This window comes from Xyrauchen texanus, chromosome 28, assembly GCF_025860055.1.
Source record: "Xyrauchen texanus isolate HMW12.3.18 chromosome 28, RBS_HiC_50CHRs, whole genome shotgun sequence".
NCBI lineage: Eukaryota > Metazoa > Chordata > Actinopteri > Cypriniformes > Catostomidae > Xyrauchen > Xyrauchen texanus.
The window spans coordinates 11,979,426-12,004,344 of NC_068303.1; the positions used below are offsets into that span (position 1 = coordinate 11,979,426).

General features: G+C 34.4%; 1 protein-coding gene across 1 annotated transcript in view; it reads left to right on the plus strand.

Annotated features, from left to right (window-relative positions):
• Positions 1 to 4,494: 4,494 nt before the first annotated feature.
• The window catches only part of LOC127621799 (fibrillin-2-like), a 31,583-nt gene continuing 11,158 nt past the window's right edge, over positions 4,495 to 24,919 (plus strand). The window contains exons 1-40 of the mRNA XM_052095532.1: positions 4,495 to 4,532; positions 6,007 to 6,153; positions 6,309 to 6,455; positions 7,670 to 7,816; positions 8,190 to 8,336; positions 8,493 to 8,639; positions 8,762 to 8,908; positions 9,284 to 9,430; positions 9,587 to 9,733; positions 9,856 to 10,002; positions 10,393 to 10,539; positions 10,706 to 10,852; positions 10,977 to 11,123; positions 11,499 to 11,645; positions 11,802 to 11,948; positions 13,191 to 13,337; positions 13,728 to 13,874; positions 14,040 to 14,186; positions 14,311 to 14,457; positions 14,850 to 14,996; positions 15,163 to 15,309; positions 15,433 to 15,579; positions 15,970 to 16,116; positions 16,283 to 16,429; positions 16,552 to 16,698; positions 17,094 to 17,240; positions 17,407 to 17,553; positions 17,677 to 17,823; positions 19,332 to 19,478; positions 19,643 to 19,789; positions 19,911 to 20,057; positions 20,448 to 20,594; positions 20,760 to 20,906; positions 21,029 to 21,175; positions 21,565 to 21,711; positions 21,878 to 22,024; positions 22,147 to 22,293; positions 22,684 to 22,830; positions 22,996 to 23,142; positions 23,265 to 23,411. Coding sequence (XP_051951492.1) covers positions 6,093 to 6,153; positions 6,309 to 6,455; positions 7,670 to 7,816; positions 8,190 to 8,336; positions 8,493 to 8,639; positions 8,762 to 8,908; positions 9,284 to 9,430; positions 9,587 to 9,733; positions 9,856 to 10,002; positions 10,393 to 10,539; positions 10,706 to 10,852; positions 10,977 to 11,123; positions 11,499 to 11,645; positions 11,802 to 11,948; positions 13,191 to 13,337; positions 13,728 to 13,874; positions 14,040 to 14,186; positions 14,311 to 14,457; positions 14,850 to 14,996; positions 15,163 to 15,309; positions 15,433 to 15,579; positions 15,970 to 16,116; positions 16,283 to 16,429; positions 16,552 to 16,698; positions 17,094 to 17,240; positions 17,407 to 17,553; positions 17,677 to 17,823; positions 19,332 to 19,478; positions 19,643 to 19,789; positions 19,911 to 20,057; positions 20,448 to 20,594; positions 20,760 to 20,906; positions 21,029 to 21,175; positions 21,565 to 21,711; positions 21,878 to 22,024; positions 22,147 to 22,293; positions 22,684 to 22,830; positions 22,996 to 23,142; positions 23,265 to 23,411 — 5,647 coding nt within the window. The 5' untranslated portion in view covers positions 4,495 to 4,532; positions 6,007 to 6,092. The remainder of the gene's footprint in view (positions 4,533 to 6,006; positions 6,154 to 6,308; positions 6,456 to 7,669; positions 7,817 to 8,189; positions 8,337 to 8,492; positions 8,640 to 8,761; positions 8,909 to 9,283; positions 9,431 to 9,586; positions 9,734 to 9,855; positions 10,003 to 10,392; positions 10,540 to 10,705; positions 10,853 to 10,976; positions 11,124 to 11,498; positions 11,646 to 11,801; positions 11,949 to 13,190; positions 13,338 to 13,727; positions 13,875 to 14,039; positions 14,187 to 14,310; positions 14,458 to 14,849; positions 14,997 to 15,162; positions 15,310 to 15,432; positions 15,580 to 15,969; positions 16,117 to 16,282; positions 16,430 to 16,551; positions 16,699 to 17,093; positions 17,241 to 17,406; positions 17,554 to 17,676; positions 17,824 to 19,331; positions 19,479 to 19,642; positions 19,790 to 19,910; positions 20,058 to 20,447; positions 20,595 to 20,759; positions 20,907 to 21,028; positions 21,176 to 21,564; positions 21,712 to 21,877; positions 22,025 to 22,146; positions 22,294 to 22,683; positions 22,831 to 22,995; positions 23,143 to 23,264; positions 23,412 to 24,919) is intronic.

Consider the following 24,919-nt stretch of genomic DNA (forward strand, 5'->3'; position numbering starts at 1 on the left):
AGTCTCAAACAAGTTAAACAAAGTGCTAAAATGTCAGTGTTTCATACTGTAGACATTATTTTGTTCAAATTAAACATTGGATTGTAAAGCTAGGCACCCTATAATGATTTGACCTTGAGCAAACAGCAAACTGTTCTTTTAACATAACTCTATTTAATGAAGATGTGGATGAGTGTATTGAGATACCAGACGTCTGTGGTCCAAACTCAATCTGCAACAACACTATTGGGAATTACAATTGCTCGTGCATGAGTGGATATAATGTAAAAGACCCAAATCTCCCTAGTTTCATTAAAAATCTCTTTTACACTCAAATAAATGAAAAGGAGAAAAAAAAACATTCCGTTTGATAAAAGTGTGTTTGTTAAATCGACAGTTTATATGAGCAGTCTCAAATCATAAAGTTAAGTAACGTTGTAAGGTTTCAGTGTTGCATATTGTAGACATTATTTTGCAAAGTAAGCATTGCATTTGTAATGGTAGCCAAACTAAGCTAACTGTTTTTCCCTTCATTTTTTCCTTTAATGAAGATGTGGATGAGTGTGATGAGATACCAGACATCTGCGGTCCAAACTCAATCTGCAACAACACTATTGGGAATTACAATTGCTCGTGCATGAGTGGATATAATGTAACAGACCCAAATCTCCCTATTAACAACAGTAACCAATGCAGAGGTATGATTGACAGCTGAAGCTTTTTTCCTATTTTAAAATGAACAGAATAATAATATTGAAAATTAATTGGATCCATTCTGCAATACATATGCAAAACACATGAGATCAAACTGAAAGTTTTATTGGGACAACTGTAAACTTTCATTTGACCAATTAATTTATTTCAGATATTTATGAATGTCTTGACCCACCATCAGTGTGTGGGCCAAACGCTTACTGTCACAATTACAACGGAAGCTACTCGTGCTCTTGTTTGAAAGGATATAACATCACAGATGTGAATCAAGCTGTTAGTAACAGTAACCCATGTATCGGTAAGTTATTGAACAGGTGACATTCTGTTTCCCAAATTTCAGGTATTGTTTGTTGAATAGTATTCAAAAAGTCATCTTTTGGTTGTTGCAAAATGTTTCTTCTTCCTTTTTTTTGAAAGATGTGGATGAATGTCTGGTCAGTCCATCTGTTTGTGGTCCATTTTCCAACTGCACAAATGTAATGGGAGGTTACAATTGCTCATGTTTGGTTGGTTTCACTGAAACAAACTCAAGTCTCCCAATCAGCATCAATAACACATGTAGAGGTATGAACTATCAAAAGACCTCTGGGTTATCTAATCTTGAATAATAAGCTACATTTAAGATGTTTTTCAATTCAGATTTATTGCAATTCAGTTTAAAATAATAAAGTTTGTGTTGCTAATTTTGCTTCATCAGTTTCATTAAAAATCTATTTTACACTCAAATATGAAAAGGAAAAAAAAAACATTCCATTTGATAAAAGTGTGTTTGTTAAATCGTCAATTTATATGAGCAGTCTCAAATCATAAAGTTAAGTAACGTTGTAAGGTTTCAGTGTTGCAAATTGTAGACATTATTTTGCAAAGTAAGCATTGCATTGTAACGATAGCCAAACTAAGCGAACTGTTTTTCCCTTCATTTTTTCCTTTAATGAAGATGTGGATGAGTGTGATGAGATACCAGACATCTGCGGTCCAAACTCAATCTGCAACAACACTATTGGGAATTACAATTGCTCGTGCATGAGTGGATATAATGTAACAGACCCAAATCTCCCTATTAACAGCAGTAACCAATGCAGAGGTATGATTGACAGCTGAAGCTTTTTTACTATTTTAAAATGAACAGAATAATAATATTGGATCCATTCTGCCATACATATGCAAAACACATGAGATCAAACTGAAAGTTTTATTGGGACAACTGTAAACTTTCATTTGACCAATTATTTTATTTCAGATATTTATGAATGTCTTGACCCACCATCAGTGTGTGGGCCAAACGCTTACTGTCACAATTACAACGGAAGCTACTCGTGCTCTTGTTTGAAAGGATATAACATCACAGATGTGAATCAAGCTGTTAGTAACAGTAACCCATGTATCGGTAAGTTTTTGAACAGGTGACATTCTGTTTCCCAAATTTCAGGTATTGTTTGTTGAATAGTATTCAAAAATGTGTCATCTTTTGGTTGTTGCAAAATGTTTCTTTTTCCTTTTTTTTTAAAGATGTGGATGAATGTCTGGTCAGTCCATCTGTTTGTGGTCCATTTTCCAACTGCACAAATGTAATGGGAGGTTACAATTGCTCATGTTTGGTTGGTTTCACTGAAACAAACTCAAGTCTCCCAATCAGCATCATTAACACATGTAGAGGTATGAACTATCAAAAGACCTCTGGGTTATCTAATCTTGAATAATAAGCTACATTTAAGATGTTTTTCAATTCAGATTTATTGCAATTCAGTTTAAAATAATAAAGTTTGTGTTGCTAATTTTGCTTCATCAGTTTCATTAAAAATCTATTTTACACTCAAATATGAAAAGGAAAAAAAAAACATTCCGTTTGATAAAAGTGTGTTTGTTAAATCGTCAATTTATATGAGCAGTCTCAAATCAAAAATTAAGTAACTTTGTAAAGTTTCAGTGTTTCATATTGTAGACATTATATTGCAAACTAAATATTGCATTGTAACAATAGCCAAACTAAGCTAACTGTTTTTCCCTTCATTTTTTCCTTTAATGAAGATGTGGATGAGTGTGATGAGATACCAGACATCTGCGGTCCAAACTCAATCTGCAACAACACTATTGGGAAGTACAATTGCTCGTGCATGAGTGGATATAATGTAACAGACCCAAATCTCCCTATTAACAGCAGTAACCAATGCAGCGGTATGATTGACAGCTGAAGCTTTTTTACTGTTTTAAAATGAACAGAATAATAATATTGGATCCATTCTGCCATACATATGCAAAACACATGAGATCAAACTGAAAGTTTTATTGGGACAAATGTAAACTTTCATTTGACCAATTATTTTATTTCAGATATTTATGAATGTCTTGACCCACCATCAGTGTGTGGACCAAACGCTTACTGTCACAATTACAACGGAAGCTACTCATGCTCTTGTTGGGAAGGATATAACATCACAGATGTGAATCAAGCTGTTAGTAACAGTAACCCATGTATCGGTAAGTTTTTGAACAGGTGACATTCTGTTTCCCAAATTTCAGGTATTGTTTGTTGAAAAGTATTCAAAAGGTTGTCATCTTTTGGTTGTTGCAAAATGTTTCTTCTTCCTTTTTTTTGAAAGATGTGGATGAATGTCTGGTCAGTCCATCTGTTTGTGATCCATTTTCCACCTGCACAAATGTAATGGGAGGTTACAATTGCTCATGTTTGGTTGGTTTCACTGAAACAATCTCAAGTCTCCCAATCAGCATCATTAACACATGTAGAGGTATGAACTATCAAAAGACCTCTGGGTTATCTAATCTTGAATAATAAGCTACATTTAAGATGTTTTTCAATTCAGATTTATTGCAATTCAGTTTAAAATAATAAAGTTTGTGTTGCTAATTTTGCTTCATCAGTTTCATTAAAAATCTATTTTACACTCAAATATGAAAAGGAAAAAAAAACATTCCGTTTGATAAAAGTGTGTTTGTTAAATCGTCAATTTATATGAGCAGTCTCAAATCATAAAGTTAAGTAACGTTGTAAGGTTTCAGTGTTGCAAATTGTAGACATTATTTTGCAAAGTAAGCATTGCATTGTAACGATAGCCAAACTAATCTAACTGTTTTTCCCTTCATTTTTTCCTTTAATGAAGATGTGGATGAGTGTGATGAGATACCAGACATCTGCGGTCCAAACTCAGTCTGCAACAACACTATTGGGAATTACAATTGCTCGTGCATGAGTGGATATAATGTAACAGACCCAAATCTCCCTATTAACAACAGTAACCAATGCAGAGGTATGATTGACAGCTGAAGCTTTTTTACTATTTTAAAATGAACAGAATAATAATATTGGATCCATTCTGCCATACATATTCAAAACACATGAGATCAAACTGAAAGTTTTATTGGGACAAATGTAAACTTTCATTTGACCAATTATTTTATTTCAGATATTTATGAATGTCTTGACCCACCATCAGTGTGTGGGCCAAACGCTTACTGTCACAATTACAACGGAAGCTACTCGTGCTCTTGTTGGGAAGGATATAACATCACAGATGTGAATCAAGCTGTTAGTAACAGTAACCCATGTATCGGTAAGTTTTTGAACAGGTGACATTCTGTTTCCCAAATTTCAGGTATTGTTTGTTGAATAGTATTCAAAAATGTGTCATCTTTTGGTTGTTGCAAAATGTTTCTTTTTCCTTTTTTTTTAAAAGATATGGATGAATGTCTGGTCAGTCCATCTGTTTGTGGTCCATTTTCCATCTGCACAAATGTAATGGGAGGTTACAATTGCTCATGTTTGGTTGGTTTCACTGAAACAAACTCAAGTCTCCCAATCAGCAGCATTAACACATGTAGAGGTATGAACTATCAAAAGACCTCTGGGTTATCTAATCTTGTATAATAAGCTACATTTAAGATGTTTTTCAATTCAGATTTATTGCAATTCAGTTTAAAATAATAAAGTTTGTGTTGCTAATTTTGCTTCATCAGTTTCATTAAAAATCTATTTTACACTCAAATATGAAAAGGGAAAAAAAAACATTCCGTTTGATAAAAATGTGTTTGTTAAATCGTCAATTTATATGAGCAGTCTCAAATCAAAAATTAAGTAACTTTGTAAAGTTTCAGTGTTTCATATTGTAGACATTATCTTGCAAACTAAATATTGCATTGTAACGATAGCCAAACTAAGCTAACTGTTTTTCCCTTCATTTTTTCCTTTAATGAAGATGTGGATGAGTGTGATGAGATACCAGACATCTGCGGTCCAAACTCAATCTGCAACAACACTATTGGGAATTACAATTGCTCGTGCATGAGTGGATATAATGTAACAGACCCAAATCTCCCTATTAACAGCAGTAACCAATGCAGAGGTATGATTGACAGGCGAAGCTTTTTTACTATTTTAAAATGAACAGAATAATAATATTGAATTCATTTGATCCATTCTGCCGTACATATTCAAAACACATGAGATCAAACTGAAAGTTTTATTGGGACAAACGTAAACTTTCATTTGACCAATTATTTTATTTCAGATATTTATGAATGTCTTGACCCACCATCAGTGTGTGGGCCAAACGCTTACTGTCACAATTACAACGGAAGCTACTCGTGCTCTTGTTGGGAAGGATATAACATCACAGATGTGAATCAAGCTGTTAGTAACAGTAACCCATGTATCGGTAAGTTTTTGAACAGGTGACATTCTGTTTCCCAAATTTCAGGTATTGTTTGTTGAAAAGTATTCAAAAGGTTGTCATCTTTTGGTTGTTGCAAAATGTTTCTTCTTCCTTTTTTTGAAAGATGTGGATGAATGTCTGGTGAGTCCATCTGTTTGTGGTCCATTTTCCACCTGCACAAATGTAATGGGAGGTTACAATTGCTCATGTTTGGTTGGTTTCACTGAAACAAACTCAAGTCTCCCAATCAGCATCAATAACACATGTAGAGGTATGAACTATCAAAAGACTTCTGGATTATCTAATCTTGAATAATAAGCTACATTTAGGATGTTTTTCCACTTCAGATTTATTTTAATTCAGTTTAAAATAATACATTTTGTGTTCCTAATGCTGCTTCATCAGTTTCATTAAAAATCTATTTTACACTCAAATAAATGAAAAGGAAAAAAAAAACATTCCATTTGATAAAAGTGTGTTTGTTAAATCGTCAATTTATATGAGCAGCCTCAAATCAAAAATTAAGTAACTTTGTAAAGTATCAGTGTTTCATATTGTAGACATTATTTTGCAAACTAAATATTGCATTGTAACGATAGCCAAACTAAGCTAACTGTTTTTCCCTTCATTTTTTCCTTTAATGAAGATGTGGATGAGTGTGATGAGATACCAGACATCTGCGGTCCAAACTCAATCTGCAACAACACTATTGGGAATTACAATTGCTCGTGCATGAGTGGATATAATGTAACAGACCCAAATCTCCCTATTAACAGCAGTAACCAATGCAGCGGTATGATTGACAGCTGAAGCTTTTTTACTGTTTTAAAATGAACAGAATAATAATATTGGATCCATTCTGCCATACATATTCAAAACACATGAGACACACTGAAAGTTTTATTGGGACAAATGTAAACTTTCATTTGACCAATTATTTTATTTCAGATATTTATGAATGTCTTGACCCACCATCAGTGTGTGGGCCAAACGCTTACTGTCACAATTACAACGGAAGCTACTCATGCTCTTGTTGGGAAGGATATAACATCACAGATGTGAATCAAGCTGTTAGTAACAGTAACCCATGTATCGGTAAGTTTTTGAACAGGTGACATTCTGTTTCCCAAATTTCAGGTATTGTTTGTTGAAAAGTATTCAAAAGGTTGTCATCTTTTGGTTGTTGCAAAATGTTTCTTCTTCCTTTTTTTTGAAAGATGTGGATGAATGTCTGGTTAGTCCATCTGTTTGTGGTCCATTTTCCACCTGCACAAATGTAATGGGAGGTTACAATTGCTCATGTTTGGTTGGTTTCACTGAAACAAACTCAAGTCTCCCAATCAGCATCATTAACACATGTAGAGGTATGAACTATCAAAAGACCTCTGGGTTATCTAATCTTGTATAATAAGCTACATTTAAGATGTTTTTCAATTCAGATTTATTGCAATTCAGTTTAAAATAATACATTTTGTGTTCCTAATGCTGCTTCATCAGTTTCATTAAAAATCTATTTTACACTCAAAAATGAAAAGGAAAAAAAAAACATTCCGTTTGATAAAAGTGTGTTTGTTAAATCGTCAATTTATATGAGCAGTCTCAAATCAAAAATTAAGTAACTTTGTAAAGTTTCAGTGTTTCATATTGTAGACATTATCTTGCAAACTAAATATTGCATTGTAACGATAGCCAAACTAAGCTAACTGTTTTTCCCTTCATTTTTTCCTTTAATGAAGATGTGGATGAGTGTGATGAGATACCAGACATCTGCGGTCCAAACTCAATCTGCAACAACACTATTGGGAATTACAATTGCTCGTGCATGAGTGGATATAATGTAACAGACCCAAATCTCCCTATTAACAGCAGTAACCAATGCAGAGGTATGATTGACAGGCGAAGCTTTTTTACTATTTTAAAATGAACAGAATAATAATATTGAATTCATTCTGCCGTACATATTCAAAACACATGAGATCAAACTGAAAGTTTTATTGGGACAAACGTAAACTTTCATTTGACCAATTATTTTATTTCAGATATTTATGAATGTCTTGACCCACCATCAGTGTGTGGACCAAACGCTTACTGTCACAATTACAACGGAAGCTACTCGTGCTCTTGTTGGGAAGGATACAACATCACAGATGTGAATCAAGCTGTTAGTAACAGTAACCCATGTATCGGTAAGTTTTTGAACAGGTGACATTCTGTTTCCCAAATTTCAGGTATTGTTTGTTGAAAAGTATTCAAAAGGTTGTCATCTTTTGGTTGTTGCAAAATGTTTCTTCTTCCTTTTTTTTTGAAAGATGTGGATGAATGTCTGGTGAGTCCATCTGTTTGTGGTCCATTTTCCACCTGCACAAATGTAATGGGAGGTTACAATTGCTCATGTTTGGTTGGTTTCACTGAAACAAACTCAAGTCTCCCAATCAGCATCATTAACACATGTAGAGGTATGAACTATCAAAAGACCTCTGGGTTATCTAATCTTGTATAATAAGCTACATTTAGGATGTTTTCCACTTCAAATTTATTTTAATTCAGTTTAAAATAATACATTTTGTGTTCCTAATGCTGCTTCATCAGTTTCATTAAAAATCTATTTTACACTCAAATAAATGAAAAGGAAAAAAAACCATTCCATTTGATAAAAGTGTGTTTGTTAAATCGTCAATTTATATGAGCAGTCTCAAATCAAAAATTAAGTAACTTTGTAAAGTATCAGTGTTTCATATTGTAGACATTATTTTGCAAACTAAATATTGCATTGTAACGATAGCCAAACTAAGCTAACAGTTTTTCCCTTCATTTTTTCCTTTAATGAAGATGTGGATGAGTGTGATGAGATACCAGACATCTGCGGTCCAAACTCAATCTGCAACAACACTATTGGGAATTACAATTGCTCGTGCATGAGTGGATATAATGTAACAGACCCAAATCTCCCTATTAACAGCAGTAACCAATGCAGAGGTATGATTGACAGGCGAAGCTTTTTTACTATTTTAAAATGAACAGAATAATAATATTGAATTCATTCTGCCGTACATATTCAAAACACATGAGATCAAACTGAAAGTTTTATTGGGACAAACGTAAACTTTCATTTGACCAATTATTTTATTTCAGATATTTATGAATGTCTTGACCCACCATCAGTGTGTGGACCAAACGCTTACTGTCACAATTACAACGGAAGCTACTCGTGCTCTTGTTGGGAAGGATATAACATCACAGATGTGAATCAAGCTGTTAGTAACAGTAACCCATGTATCGGTAAGTTTTTGAACAGGTGACATTCTGTTTCCCAAATTTCAGGTATTGTTTGTTGAATAGTATTCAAAAAGTTGTCATCTTTTGGTTGTTGCAAAATGTTTCTTCTTCCTTTTTTTTGAAAGATGTTGATGAATGTCATGTCAGTCCATCTGTTTGTGGTCCATTTTCCAACTGCACAAATGTAATGGGAGGTTACAATTGCTCATGTTTGGTTGGTTTCTCTGAAACAAACTCAAGTCTCCCAATCAGCATCAATAACACATGTAGAGGTATGAACTATCAAAAGACCTCTGGGTTATCTAATCTTGAATAATAAGCTACATTTAGGATGTTTTTCCACTTCAGATTTATTTTAATTCAGTTTAAAATAATACATTTTGTGTCCTAATGCTGCTTCATCAGTTTCATTAAAAATGTCTTTTACACTCAAATAAATGAAAAGGAAAAAAAAATCATTCCGTTTGATAAAAGTGTGTTTGTTAAATCGTCTATTTATATGAGCAGCCTCAAATCATAAAGTAAAGTAACGTTGTAAGGTTTCAGTGTTGCATATTGTAGACATTATTTTGCAAAGTAAGCATTGCATTGTAACGATAGCCAAACTAATCTAACTGTTTTTCCCTTCATTTTTTCCTTTAATGAAGATGTGGATGAGTGTGATGAGATACCAGACATCTGCGGTCCAAACTCAATCTGCAACAACACTATTGGGAATTACAATTGCTCGTGCATGAGTGGATATAATGTAACAGACCCAAATCTCCCTATTAACAGCAGTAACCAATGCAGCGGTATGATTGACAGCTGAAACTTTTTTACTATTTTAAAATGAACAGAATAATAATATTGGATCCATTCTGCCATACATATGCAAAACACATGAGATCAAACTGAAAGTTTTATTGGGACAACTGTAAACTTTCATTTGACCAATTATTTTATTTCAGATATTTATGAATGTCTTGACCCACCATCAGTGTGTGGGCCAAACGCTTACTGTCACAATTACAACGGAAGCTACTCGTGCTCTTGTTGGGAAGGATACAACATCACAGATGTGAATCAAGCTGTTAGTAACAGTAACCCATGTATCGGTAAGTTTTTGAACAGGTGACATTCTGTTTCCCAAATTTCAGGTATTGTTTGTTGAAAAGTATTCAAAAAGTTTTCATCATTTGGTTGTTGCAAAATGTTTCTTCCTCTTCTTTTTTGAAAGATGTGGATGAATGTCTGGTCAGTCCATCTGTTTGTGGTCCATTTTCCATCTGCACAAATGTAATGGGAGGTTACAATTGCTCATGTTTGTTTGGTTTTACTGAAACAAACTCAAGTCTCCCAATCAGCATCAATAACACATGTAGAGGTAAGTTCTATCCTCAGATCTGTGGGTTCAGTAATCTTGAACAATAAGCTACATTTATTTTTATTTTTTACTTGAGCTTTATTGCAATTTAATTTAATTTAATAAAGATTGTGTTCATAATTCTGCTTTCTCAGTCTTTTTATTAAGATGTTATACATTCAAAAAATGGACAAAACCTCTGTGTGTCATAAAAGTGTTTTTGTTAATTGCTTGTTTCAAATGTTTAGTCTCAAATTACAAAGTTGAGCAGCTTTTTAAAGTTTCAGTGTTTCATTTTGTAGACATTATTTTGTATATAAAGCATTGGATTGTAAAGCTAGCATCTCAAAAAAGAGTTGACCTTCAGCAAACACCAATTGTTATTTTTATACTTAATTTCCTTTAATGAAGATGTGGAGGAATGTGTTGAGATACCAGACGTCTGCGGTCCAAACTCAATCTGCAACAACACTATTGGGAATTACAATTGCTCGTGCATGAGTGGATATAAAGTAAACGACACAAATCTCCCTATTAACAGCAGTAACCAATGCAGAGGTATGATTGACAGCTGAAACTTTTTTACTATTTTAAAATGAACAGAATAATAATATTGAATTCATTTGATCCCTACAACCATATATATGCAAAACACATGAGATCACACTGAAAGTTTTTATTGTGACCACTGTAACCTTTAATTTGACCAATTATTTTAATACAGATATTTATGAATGTCTTGACCCACCATCAGTGTGTGGGCCAAACGCTTACTGTCACAATTACAATGGAAGCTACTCGTGCTCTTGTTGGGAAGGATATAACATCAAAGATGTGACTCAAGCTGTTAGTAACAGTAACCCATGTATCGGTAAGTTTTTGAACAGGTGACATTCTGTTACCCAAATTTCAGGTATTGTTTGTTGAAAAGTATTCAAAAGGTTGTCATCATTTGGTTGTTGCAAAATGTTTCTTCCTCTTCTTTTTTTTGAAAGATGTTGATGAATGTCATGTCAGTCCATCTGTTTGTGGTCCATTTTCCAACTGCACAAATGTAATGGGAGGTTACAATTGCTCATGTTTGGTTGGTTTCTCTGAAACAAACTCAAGTCTCCCAATCAGCATCAATAACACATGTAGAGGTATGAACTATCAAAAGACCTCTGGGTTATCTAATCTTGAATAATAAGCTACATTTAGGATGTTTTTCCACTTCAGATTTATTTTAATTCAGTTTAAAATAATACATTTTGTGTCCTAATGCTGCTTCATCAGTTTCATTAAAAATGTCTTTTACACTCAAATAAATGAAAAGGAAAAAAAAATCATTCCGTTTGATAAAAGTGTGTTTGTTAAATCGTCTATTTATATGAGCAGCCTCAAATCATAAAGTTAAGTAACGTTGTAAGGTTTCAGTGTTGCATATTGTAGACATTATTTTGCAAAGTAAGCATTGCATTGTAACGATAGCCAAACTAATCTAACTGTTTTTCCCTTCATTTTTTCCTTTAATGAAGATGTGGATGAGTGTGATGAGATACCAGACATCTGCGGTCCAAACTCAATCTGCAACAACACTATTGGGAATTACAATTGCTCGTGCATGAGTGGATATAATGTAACAGACCCAAATCTCCCTATTAACAGCAGTAACCAATGCAGAGGTATGATTGACAGCTGAAACTTTTTTACTATTTTAAAATGAACAGAATAATAATATTGGATCCATTCTGCCGTACATATTCAAAACACATGAGATCAAACTGAAAGTTTTATTGGGACAACTGTAAACTTTCATTTGACCAATTATTTTATTTCAGATATTTATGAATGTCTTGACCCACCATCAGTGTGTGGGCCAAACGCTTACTGTCACAATTACAACGGAAGCTACTCGTGCTCTTGTTGGGAAGGATATAACATCACAGATGTGAATCAAGCTGTTAGTAACAGTAACCCATGTATCGGTAAGTTTTTGAACAGGTGACATTCTGTTTCCCAAATTTCAGGTATTGTTTGTTGAAAAGTATTCAAAAAGTTTTCATCATTTGGTTGTTGCAAAATGTTTCTTCCTCTTCTTTTTTGAAAGATGTGGATGAATGTCTGGTCAGTCCATCTGTTTGTGGTCCATTTTCCATCTGCACAAATGTAATGGGAGGTTACAATTGCTCATGTTTGTTTGGTTTTACTGAAACAAACTCAAGTCTCCCAATCAGCATCAATAACACATGTAGAGGTAAGTTCTATCCTCAGATCTGTGGGTTCAGTAATCTTGAACAATAAGCTACATTTATTTTTATTTTTTACTTGAGCTTTATTGCAATTTAATTTAATTTAATAAAGATTGTGTTCATAATTCTGCTTTCTCAGTCTTTTTATTAAGATGTTATACATTCAAAAAATGGACAAAACCTCTGTGTGTCATAAAAGTGTTTTTGTTAATTGCTTGTTTCAAATGTTTAGTCTCAAATTACAAAGTTGAGCAGCTTTTTAAAGTTTCAGTGTTTCATTTTGTAGACATTATTTTGTATATAAAGCATTGGATTGTAAAGCTAGCATCTCAAAAAAGAGTTGACCTTCAGCAAACACCAATTGTTATTTTTATACTTAATTTCCTTTAATGAAGATGTGGAGGAATGTGTTGAGATACCAGACGTCTGCGGTCCAAACTCAATCTGCAACAACACTATTGGGAATTACAATTGCTCGTGCATGAGTGGATATAAAGTAAACAGACACAAATCTCCCTATTAACAGCAGTAACCAATGCAGAGGTATGATTGACAGCTGAAACTTTTTACTATTTTAAAATGAACAGAATAATAATATTGAATTCATTTGATCCCTACAACCATATATATGCAAAACACATGAGATCACACTGAAAGTTTTTATTGTGACCACTGTAACCTTTAATTTGACCAATTATTTTAATACAGATATTTATGAATGTCTTGACCCACCATCAGTGTGTGGGCCAAACGCTTACTGTCACAATTACAATGGAAGCTACTCGTGCTCTTGTTGGGAAGGATATAACATCAAAGATGTGACTCAAGCTGTTAGTAACAGTAACCCATGTATCGGTAAGTTTTTGAACAGGTGACATTCTGTTACCCAAATTTCAGGTATTGTTTGTTGAAAAGTATTCAAAAGGTTGTCATCATTTGGTTGTTGCAAAATGTTTCTTCCTCTTCTTTTTTTGAAAGATGTTGATGAATGTCATGTCAGTCCATCTGTTTGTGGTCCATTTTCCAACTGCACAAATGTAATGGGAGGTTACAATTGCTCATGTTTGGTTGGTTTCACTGAAACAATCTCAAGTCTCCCAATCAGCATCAATAACACATGTAGAGGTAAGTTCTATCCTCAGATCTGTGGGTTCAGTAATCTTGAACAATAAGCTACATTTATTTTTATTTTTTACTTGAGCTTTATTGCAATTAAATTTAATTTAATAAAAATTGTGTTCATAATTCTGCTTTCTCAGTATTTTTATTAAGATGTTATACATTCAAAAAATGGACAAAACCTCTGTGTATCATAAAAGTGTTTTTGTTAATTGCTTGTTTCAAATGTTTAGTCTCAAATTACAAAGTTGAGCAGCTTTTTAAAGTTTCAGTGTTTCATTTTGTAGACATTATTTTGTATATAAAGCATTGGATTGTAAAGCTAGCATCTCAAAAAAGAGTTGACCTTCAGCAAACACCAATTGTTATTTTTATACTTAATTTCCTTTAATGAAGATGTGGAGGAATGTGTTGAGATACCAGACGTCTGTGGTCCAAACTCAATCTGCAACAACACTATTGGGAATTACAATTGCTCGTGCATGAGTGGATATAATGTAACAGACCCAAATCTCCCTATTAACAACAGTAACCAATGCAGAGGTATGATTGACAGCTGAAACTTTTTACTATTTTAAAATGAACAGAATAATAATATTGAATTCATTTGATCTCTACAACCATATATATGCAAAACACATGAGATCACACTGAAAGTTTTTATTGGGACAACTGTAACCTTTAATTTGACCAATTATTTTATTTCAGATATTTATGAATGTCTTGACCCACCATCAGTGTGTGGGCCAAACGCTTACTGTCACAATTACAACGGAAGCTACTCGTGCTCTTGTTGGGAAGGATATAACATCAAAGATGTGAATCAAGCTGTTAGTAACAGTAACCCATGCATCGGTAAGTTTTTGAACAGGTGACATTCTGTTACCCAAATTTCAGGTATTTTTTTGTTGAAAAGTATTCAAAAGGTTGTCATCATTTGGTTGTTGCAAAATGTTTCTTCCTCTTCTTTTTTTGAAAGATGTTGATGAATGTCATGTCAGTCCATCTGTTTGTGGTCCATTTTCCAACTGCACAAATGTAATGGGAGGTTACAATTGCTCATGTTTGGTTGGTTTCACTGAAACAATCTCAAGTCTCCCAATCAGCATCAATAACACATGTAGAGGTAAGTTCTATCCTCAGATCTGTGGGTTCAGTAATCTTGAACAATAAGCTACATTTATTTTTATTTTTTACTTGAGCTTTATTGCAATTTAATTTAATTTAATAAAGATTGTGTTCATAATTCTGCTTTCTCAGTCTTTTTATTAAGATGTTATACATTCAAAAAATGGACAAAACCTCTGTGTATCATAAAAGTGTTTTTGTTAATTGCTTGTTTCAAATGTTTAGTCTCAAATTACAAAGTTGAGCAGCTTTTTAAAGTTTCAGTGTTTCATTTTGTAGACATTATTTTGTATATAAAGCATTGGATTGTAAAGCTAGCATCTCAAAAAAAAGAGTTGACCTTCAGCAAACACCAATTGTTATTTTTATACTTAATTTCCTTTAATGAAGATGTGGAGGAATGTGTTGAGATACCAGACGTCTGTGGTCCAAACTCAATCTGCAACAACACTATTGGGAATTACAATTGCTCGTGCATGAGTGGATATAAAGTAAACGACACAAATCTCCCTATTAACAACAGTAACCAATGCAGAGGTATGATTGACAGCTGAAACTTTTTTACTATTTTAAAATGAACAGAATAATAATATTGAATTCATTTGATCCCTACAACCATATATATGCAAAACACATGAGATCACACTGAAAGTTTTTATTGTGACAACTGTAACCTTTAATTTGACCAATTATTTTAATACAGATATTTATGAATGTCTTGACCCACCATCAGTGTGTGGACCAAACGCTTACTGTTACAATTACAACGGAAGCTACTCGTGCTCTTGTTGGGAAGGATATAACATCAAAGATGTGAATCAAGCTGTTAGTAACAGTAACCCATGTATCGGTAAGTTTTTGAACAGGTGACATTCTGTTTCCCAAATTTCAGGTATTGTTTGTTGAAAAGTATTCAAAAGGTTGTCATCATTTGGTTGTTGCAAAATGTTTCTTCCTCTTCTTTTTTTGAAAGATGTTGATGAATGTCATGTCAGTCCATCTGTTTGTGGTCCATTTTCCAACTGCACAAATGTAATGGGAGGTTACAGTTGCTCATGTTTGGTTGGTTTCACTGAAACAATCTCAAGTCTCCCAATCAGCATCAATAACACATGTAGAGGTAAGTTCTATCCTCAGATCTGTGGGTTCAGTAATCTTGAACAATAAGCTACATTTATTTTTATTTTTTACTTGAGCTTTATTGCAATTTAATTTAATTTAATAAAGATTGTGTTCATAATTCTGCTTTCTCAGTCTTTTTATTAAGATGTTATACATTCAAAAAATGGACAAAACCTCTGTGTGTCATAAAAGTGTTTTTGTTAATTGCTTGTTTCAAATGTTTAGTCTCATTTTACAAAGTTGAGCAGCTTTTTAAAGTTTCAGTGTTTCATTTTGTAGACATTATTTTGTAAATAAAGCATTGGATTGTAAAGCTAGCATCTCAAAAAAGAGTTGACCTTCAGCAAACACCAATTGTTATTTTTATACTTAATTTCCTTTAATGAAGATGTGGAGGAATGTGTTGAGATACCAGACGTCTGTGGTCCAAACTCAATCTGCAACAACACTATTGGGAATTACAATTGCTCGTGCATGAGTGGATATAATGTAACAGACCCAAATCTCCCTATTAACAACAGTAACCAATGCAGAGGTATGATTGACAGCTGAAACTTTTTTACTATTTTAAAATGAACAGAATAATAATATTGAATTCATTTGATCTCTACAACCATATATATGCAAAACACATGAGATCACACTGAAAGTTTTTATTGGGACAACTGTAACCTTTAATTTGACCAATTATTTTATTTCAGATATTTATGAATGTCTTGACCCACCATCAGTGTGTGGGCCAAACGCTTACTGTCACAATTACAACGGAAGCTACTCGTGCTCTTGTTGGGAAGGATATAACATCAAAGATGTGAATCAAGCTGTTAGTAACAGTAACCCATGCATCGGTAAGTTTTTGAACAGGTGACATTCTGTTACCCAAATTTCAGGTATTGTTTGTTGAAAAGTATTCAAAAGGTTGTCATCATTTGGTTGTTGCAAAATGTTTCTTCCTCTTCTTTTTTGAAAGATGTTGATGAATGTCATGTCAGTCCATCTGTTTGTGGTCCATTTTCCAACTGCACAAATGTAATGGGAGGTTACAGTTGCTCATGTTTGGTTGGTTTCACTGAAACAATCTCAAGTCTCCCAATCAGCATCAATAACACATGTAGAGGTAAGTTCTATCCTCAGATCTGTGGGTTCAGTAATCTTGAACAATAAGCTACATTTATTTTTATTTTTTACTTGAGCTTTATTGCAATTTAATTTAATTTAATTTAATAAAGATTGTGTTCATAATTCTGCTTTCTCAGTCTTTTTATTAAGATGTTATACATTCAAAAAATGGACAAAACCTCTGTGTATCATAAAAGTGTTTTTGTTAATTGCTTGTTTCAAATGTTTAGTCTCAAATTACAAAGTTGAGCAGCTTTTTAAAGTTTCAGTGTTTCATTTTGTAGACATTATTTTGTATATAAAGCATTGGATTGTAAAGCTAGCATCTCAAAAAAGAGTTGACCTTCAGCAAACACCAATTGTTATTTTTATACTTAATTTCCTTTAATGAAGATGTGGAGGAATGTGTTGAGATACCAGACGTCTGTGGTCCAAACTCAATCTGCAACAACACTATTGGGAATTACAATTGCTCGTGCATGAGTGGATATAATGTAACAGACCCAAATCTCCCTATTAACAGCAGTAACCAATGCAGAGGTATGATTGACAGCTGAAACTTTTTTACTATTTTAAAATGAACAGAATAATAATATTGAATTCATTTGATCTCTACAACCATATATATGCAAAACACATGAGATCACACTGAAAGTTTTTATTGGGACAACTGTAACCTTTAATTTGACCAATTATTTTATTTCAGATATTTATGAATGTCTTGACCCACCATCAGTGTGTGGGCCAAACGCTTACTGTCACAATTACAACGGAAGCTACTCGTGCTCTTGTTGGGAAGGATATAACATCAAAGATGTGAATCAAGCTGTTAGTAACAGTAACCCATGCATCGGTAAGTTTTTGAACAGGTGACATTCTGTTACCCAAATTTCAGGTATTTTTTTGTTGAAAAGTATTCAAAAGGTTGTCATCATTTGGTTGTTGCAAAATGTTTCTTCCTCTTCTTTTTTGAAAGATGTTGATGAATGTCATGTCAGTCCATCTGTTTGTGGTCCATTTTCCAACTGCACAAATGTAATGGGAGGTTACAGTTGCTCATGTTTGGTTGGTTTCACTGAAACAATCTCAAGTCTCCCAATCAGCATCAATAACACATGTAGAGGTAAGTTCTATCCTCAGATCTGTGGGTTCAGTAATCTTGAACAATAAGCTACATTTATTTTTATTTTTTACTTGAGCTTTAGTGCAATTTAATTTAATTTAATAAAGATTGTGTTCATAATTCTGCTTTCTCAGTCTTTTTATTAAGATGTTATACATTCAAAAAATGGACAAAACCTCTGTGTATCATAAAAGTGTTTTTGTTAATTGCTTGTTTCAAATGTTTAGTCTCAAATTACAAAGTTGAGCAGCTTTTTAAAGTTTCAGTGTTTCATTTTGTAGACATTATTTTGTATATAAAGCATTGGATTGTAAAGCTAGCATCTCAAAAAAAGAGTTGACCTTCAGCAAACACCAATTGTTATTTTTATACTTAATTTCCTTTAATGAAGATGTGGAGGAATGTATTGAGATACCAGACATCTGTGGTCCAAACTCAATCTGCAACAACACTATTGGGAATTACAATTGCTCGTGCATGAGTGGATATAATGTAACAGACCCAAATCTCCCTATTAACAGCAGTAACCAATGCAGAGGTATGATTGACAGCTGAAACTTTGTTACTATTTTAAAATGAACAGAATAATAATATTGAATTCATTTGATCTCTACAACCATATATATGCAAAACACATGAGACACACTGAAAGTTTTATTGGGACAACTGTAACCTTTAATTTGACCAATTATTTTATTTCAGATATTTATGAATGTCTTGACCCACCATCAGTGTGTGGGCCAAACGCTTACTGTCACAATTACAACGGAAGCTACTTGTGCTCTTGTTGGGAAGGATATAACATCACAGATGTGAATCAAGCTGTTAGTAACAGTAACCCATGCATCGGTAAGTTTTTGAACAGGTGACATTCTGTTACCCAAATTTCAGGTATTGTTTGTTGAAAAGTATTCAAAAGGTTGTCATCATTTGGTTGTTGCAAAATGTTTCTTCCTCTTCTTTTTTGAAAGATGTTGATGAATGTCATGTCAGTCCATCTGTTTGTGGTCCATTTTCCAACTGCACAAATGTAATGGGACTTTACAATTGCTCATGTTTGGTTGGTTTCACTGAAACAATCTCAAGTCTCCCAATCAGCATCAATAACACATGTAGAGGTAAGTTCTATCCTCAGATCTGTGGGTTCAGTAATCTTGAACAATAAGCTACATTTATTTTTATTTTTTACTTGAGCTTTATTGCAATTAAATTTTATTTAATAAAGATTGTGTTCATAATTCTGCTTTCTCAGTCTTTTTATTAAGATGTTATACATTCAAAAAATGGACAAAACCTCTGTGTGTCATAAAAGTGTTTTTGTTAATTGCTTGTTTCAAATGTTTAGTCTCATTTTACAAAGTTGAGCAGCTTTTTAAAGTTTCAGTGTTTCATTTTGTAGACATTATTTTGTAAATAAAGCATTGGATTGTAAAGCTAGCATCTCAAAAAAGAGTTGACCTTCAGCAAACACCAATTGTTATTTTTATACTTAATTTCCTTTAATGAAGATGTGGAGGAATGTATTGAGATACCAGACATCTGTGGTCCAAACTCAATCTGCAACAACACTATTGGGAATTACAATTGCTCTTGCATGAGTGGATATAAAGTAAACGACACAAATCTCCCTATTAACAGCAGTAACCAATGCAGAGGTATGATTGACAGCTGAAACTTTGTTACTATTTTAAAATGAACAGAATAATAATATTGAATTCATTTGATCTCTACAACCATATATATGCAAAACACATGAGACACACTGAAAGTTTTATTGGGACAACTGTAACCTTTAATTTGACCAATTATTTTATTTCAGATATTTATGAATGTCTTGACCCACCATCAGTGTGTGGGCCAAACGCTTACTGTCACAATTACAACGGAAGCTACTTGTGCTCTTGTTGGGAAGGATATAACATCACAGATGTGAATCAAGCTGTTAGTAACAGTAACCCATGCATCGGTAAGTTTTTGAACAGGTGACATTCTGTTACCCAAATTTCAGGTATTGTTTGTTGAAAAGTATTCAAAAGGTTGTCATCATTTGGTTGTTGCAAAATGTTTCTTCCTCTTCTTTTTGAAAGATGTTGATGAATGTCATGTCAGTCCATCTGTTTGTGGTCCATTTTCCAACTGCACAAATGTAATGGGAGGTTACAATTGCTCATGTTTGGTTGGTTTCACTGAAACAATCTCAAGTCTCCCAATCAGCATCAATAACACATGTAGAGGTAAGTTCTATCCTCAGATCTGTGGGTTCAGTAATCTTGAACAATAAGCTACATTTATTTTTATTTTTTACTTGAGCTTTATTGCAATTTAATTTTATTTAATAAAAATTGTGTTCATAATTCTGCTTTCTCAATCTTTTTATTAAGATGTTATACATTAAAAAAATGGACAAAACCTCTGTGTATCATAAAAGTGTTTTTGTTAATTGCTTGTTTCAAATGTTTAGTCTCAAATTACAAAGTTGAGCAGCTTTTTAAAGTTTCAGTGTTTCATTTTGTAGACATTATTTTGTAAATAAAGCATTGGATTGTAAAGCTAGCATCTCAAAAAAGAGTTGACCTTCAGCAAACACCAATTGTTATTTTTATACTTAATTTCCTTTAATGAAGATGTGGATGAGTGTGATGAGATACCAGACGTCTGTGGTCCAAACTCAATCTGCAACAACACTATTGGGAATTACAATTGCTCGTGCATGAGTGGATATAAAGTAAACGACACAAATCTCCCTATTAACAGCAGTAACCAATGCAGAGGTATGATTGACAGCTGAAACTTTTTTACTATTTTAAAATGAACAGAATAATAATATTGAAATCATTTGATCCCTACAACCATATATATGCAAAACACATGAGACACACTGAAAGTTTTTATTGGGACAACTGTAACCTTTAATTTGACCAATTATTTTATTTCAGATATTTATGAATGTCTTGACCCACCATCAGTGTGTGGGCCAAACGCTTACTGTTACAATTACAACGGAAGCTACTCGTGCTCTTGTTGGGAAGGATATAACATCAAAGATGTGAATCAAGCTGTTAGTAACAGTAACCCATGCATCGGTAAGTTTTTGAACAGGTGACATTCTGTTACCCAAATTTCAGGTATTGTTTGTTGAAAAGTATTCAAATGGTTGTCATAATTTGGTTGTTGCAAAATGTTTCTTCCTCTTCTTTTTTGAAAGATGTTGATGAATGTCATGTCAGTCCATCTGTTTGTGGTCCATTTTCCAACTGCACAAATGTAATGGGAGGTTACAATTGCTCATGTTTGGTTGGTTTTACTGAAACAATCTCAAGTCTCCCAATCAGCATCGATAACACATGTAGAGGTAAGTTCTATCCTCAGATCTGTGGGTTCAGTAATCTTGAACAATAAGCTACATTTATTTTTATTTTTTACTTGAGCTTTATTGCAATTAAATTTTATTTAATAAAGATTGTGTTCATAATTCTGCTTTCTCAGTATTTTTATTAAGATGTTATACATTCAAAAAATGGACAAAACCTCTGTGTATCATAAAAGTGTTTTTGTTAATTGCTTGTTTCAAATGTTTAGTCTCAAATTACAAAGTTGAGCAGCTTTTTAAAGTTTCAGTGTTTCATTTTGTAGACATTATTTTGTAAATAAAGCATTGGATTGTAAAGCTAGCATCTCAAAAAGAGTTGACCTTCAGCAAACACCAATTGTTATTTTTATACTTAATTTCCTTTAATGAAGATGTGGATGAGTGTGATGAGATACCAGACGTCTGTGGTCCAAACTCAATCTGCAACAACACTATTGGGAATTACAATTGCTCGTGCATGAGTGGATATAAAGTAAACGACACAAATCTCCCTATTAACAGCAGTAACCAATGCAGAGGTATGATTGACAGCTGAAACTTTTTTACTATTTTAAAATGAACAGAATAATAATATTGAATTCATTTGATCCCTACAACCATATATATGCAAAACACATGAGATCACACTGAAAGTTTTTATTGTGACCACTGTAACCTTTAATTTGACCAATTATTTTAATACAGATATTTATGAATGTCTTGACCCACCATCAGTGTGTGGGCCAAACGCTTACTGTTACAATTACAACGGAAGCTACTCGTGCTCTTGCTGGGAAGGATACAACATCAAAGATGTGAATCAAGCTGTTAGTAACAGTAACCCATGCATCGGTAAGTTTTTGAACAGGTGACATTCTGTTTCCCAAATTTCAGGTATTGTTTGTTGAAAAGTATTCAAATGGTTGTCATCATTTGGTTGTTGCAAAATGTTTCTTCCTCTTCTTTTTTGAAAGATGTTGATGAATGTCATGTCAGTCCATCTGTTTGTGGTCCATTTTCCAACTGCACAAATGTAATGGGAGGTTACAATTGCTCATGTTTGGTTGGTTTTACTGAAACAATCTCAAGTCTCCCAATCAGCATCAATAACACATGTAGAGGTAAGTTCTATCCTCAGATCTGTGGGTTCAGTAATCTTGAACAATAAGCTACATTTATTTTTATTTTTTACTTGAGCTTTATTGCAATTAAATTTTATTTAATAAAGATTGTGTTCATAATTCTGCTTTCTCAGTATTTTTATTAAGATGTTATACATTCAAAAAATGGACAAAACCTCTGTGTATCATAAAAGTGTTTTTGTTAATTGCTTGTTTCAAATGTTTAGTCTCAAATTACAAAGTTGAGCAGCTTTTTAAAGTTTCAGTGTTTCATTTTGTAGACATTATTTTGTAAATAAAGCATTGGATTGTAAAGCTAGCATCTCAAAAAAGAGTTGACCTTCAGCAAACACCAATTGTTATTTTTATACTTAATTTCCTTTAATGAAGATGTGGATGAGTGTGATGAGATACCAGACGTCTGCGGTCCAAACTCAATCTGCAACAACACTATTGGGAATTACAATTGCTCGTGCATGAGTGGATATAAAGTAAACGACACAAATCTCCCTATTAACAACAGTAACCAATGCAGAGGTATGATTGACAGCTGAAACTTTGTTACTATTTTAAAATGAACAGAATAATAATATTGAAATCATTTGATCCCTACAACCATATATATGCAAAACACATGAGACACACTGAAAGTTTTTATTGGGACAACTGTAACCTTTAATTTGACCAATTATTTTATTTCAGATATTTATGAATGTCTTGACCCACCATCAGTGTGTGGGCCAAACGCTTACTGTTACAATTACAACGGAAGCTACTCGTGCTCTTGTTGGGAAGGATATAACATCAAAGATGTGAATCAAGCTGTTAGTAACAGTAACCCATGCATCGGTAAGTTTTTGAACAGGTGACATTCTGTTACGCAAATTTCAGGTATTGTTTGTTGAAAAGTATTCAAATGGTTGTCATAATTTGGTTGTTGCAAAATGTTTCTTCCTCTTCTTTTTTGAAAGATGTTGATGAATGTCATGTCAGTCCATCTGTTTGTGGTCCATTTTCCAACTGCACAAATGTAATGGGAGGTTACAATTGCTCATGTTTGGTTGGTTTTACTGAAACAATCTCAAGTCTCCCAATCAGCATCGATAACACATGTAGAGGTAAGTTCTATCCTCAGATCTGTGGGTTCAGTAATCTTGAACAATAAGCTACATTTATTTTTATTTTTTACTTGAGCTTTATTGCAATTAAATTTTATTTAATAAAGATTGTGTTCATAATTCTGCTTTCTCAGTATTTTTATTAAGATGTTATACATTCAAAAAATGGACAAAACCTCTGTGTATCATAAAAGTGTTTTTGTTAATTGCTTGTTTCAAATGTTTAGTCTCAAATTACAAAGTTGAGCAGCTTTTTAAAGTTTCAGTGTTTCATTTTGTAGACATTATTTTGTAAATAAAGCATTGGATTGTAAAGCTAGCATCTCAAAAAAGAGTTGACCTTCAGCAAACACCAATTGTTATTTTTATACTTAATTTCCTTTAATGAAGATGTGGAGGAATGTGTTGATATGTGTGACTTTCGTGTGGAAAGTATGGTGCGGTGGTAGATCCAGCCTCGAAAGGGGGGAGTTGCTACAGCACGGCGACCGGGGCAGCTGTAACTGCCTAAGGGAGATACGGGGGTCCGCTCGTAAGGGGACAGAACCGTGGAATTACACACAGGGGGAGTCCGAGCAGGAGGCCTTACCTATGGAGCACCTATACCAGTACAGAGTAGCCATCAGGGTACCCGCAGTGGCTTGGGTCGGCGAGTTCCTCCGCTGGACCGCGGACCCGGAGGGCTGGGGAGGAATCGACCAGGGTCCCGACTCGGAGTGGGGCGCCCTGGGAAAAGAGGCGCACTACTTAACCTTGACATCAGGAAAAGGGTGCTGGGCGCAAGCGATCCACCCAGCCGGTCAGTCTACGTGTTACCGAAGTTCTACAGGCTCGGACCTGACAAAACACGAGACGCTAACCGACTCAACGCGAGGTTGCAAAACCTCGTGAGTTGTTGGGTGTTGCCCAACCCGCGGCTCTACAGATGTCTGCTAGGGAGGTGCCCTTGGCCAGTGCCCACGAGGACGCAACACCCCTTGTTGAGTGAGCTCGGACCCGCAAGGGTAGGGGCATGGCCTGGGTGTGATAAGCCAGTGTGATGGCGTCAACAACCCAGTGGCGAGCCTCTGTTTGGAGACGGCATTCCCTTTCTGCCGTCCCCCAAAGCAGACAAAGAGCTGCTCAGAGCGTCTGGTGCTCTGTGTGCAGTCCAGGTAAATGCGCACTGGACATAGCAACGAAAGGGCTGGGTCTGCCTCCTCCCGGGGCAGCGCTTGCAGGTTCACTACCTGATCTCGGAATGGTGTGGTAGGAACCTTGGGCACATAGCCCGGTCGCGGTCTTAGGATCACAGACGTATCCGCCGGACCGAACTCCAGGCAAGTGTCGCTGACAGAGAACGCTTGCAGGTCCCCGACCCTCTTGATAGAGGAGAGCGCGATCAGCAGGGCCGTCTTAAGAGAGAGGGCCCTGAGTCCAATTGATTCAAGCGGCTCGAAGGGAGGTCTCTGGAGTCCTGCCAAGACTACCGAGAGATCCCAGGAGGGAACTAGGCCTGGCCGGGAGGG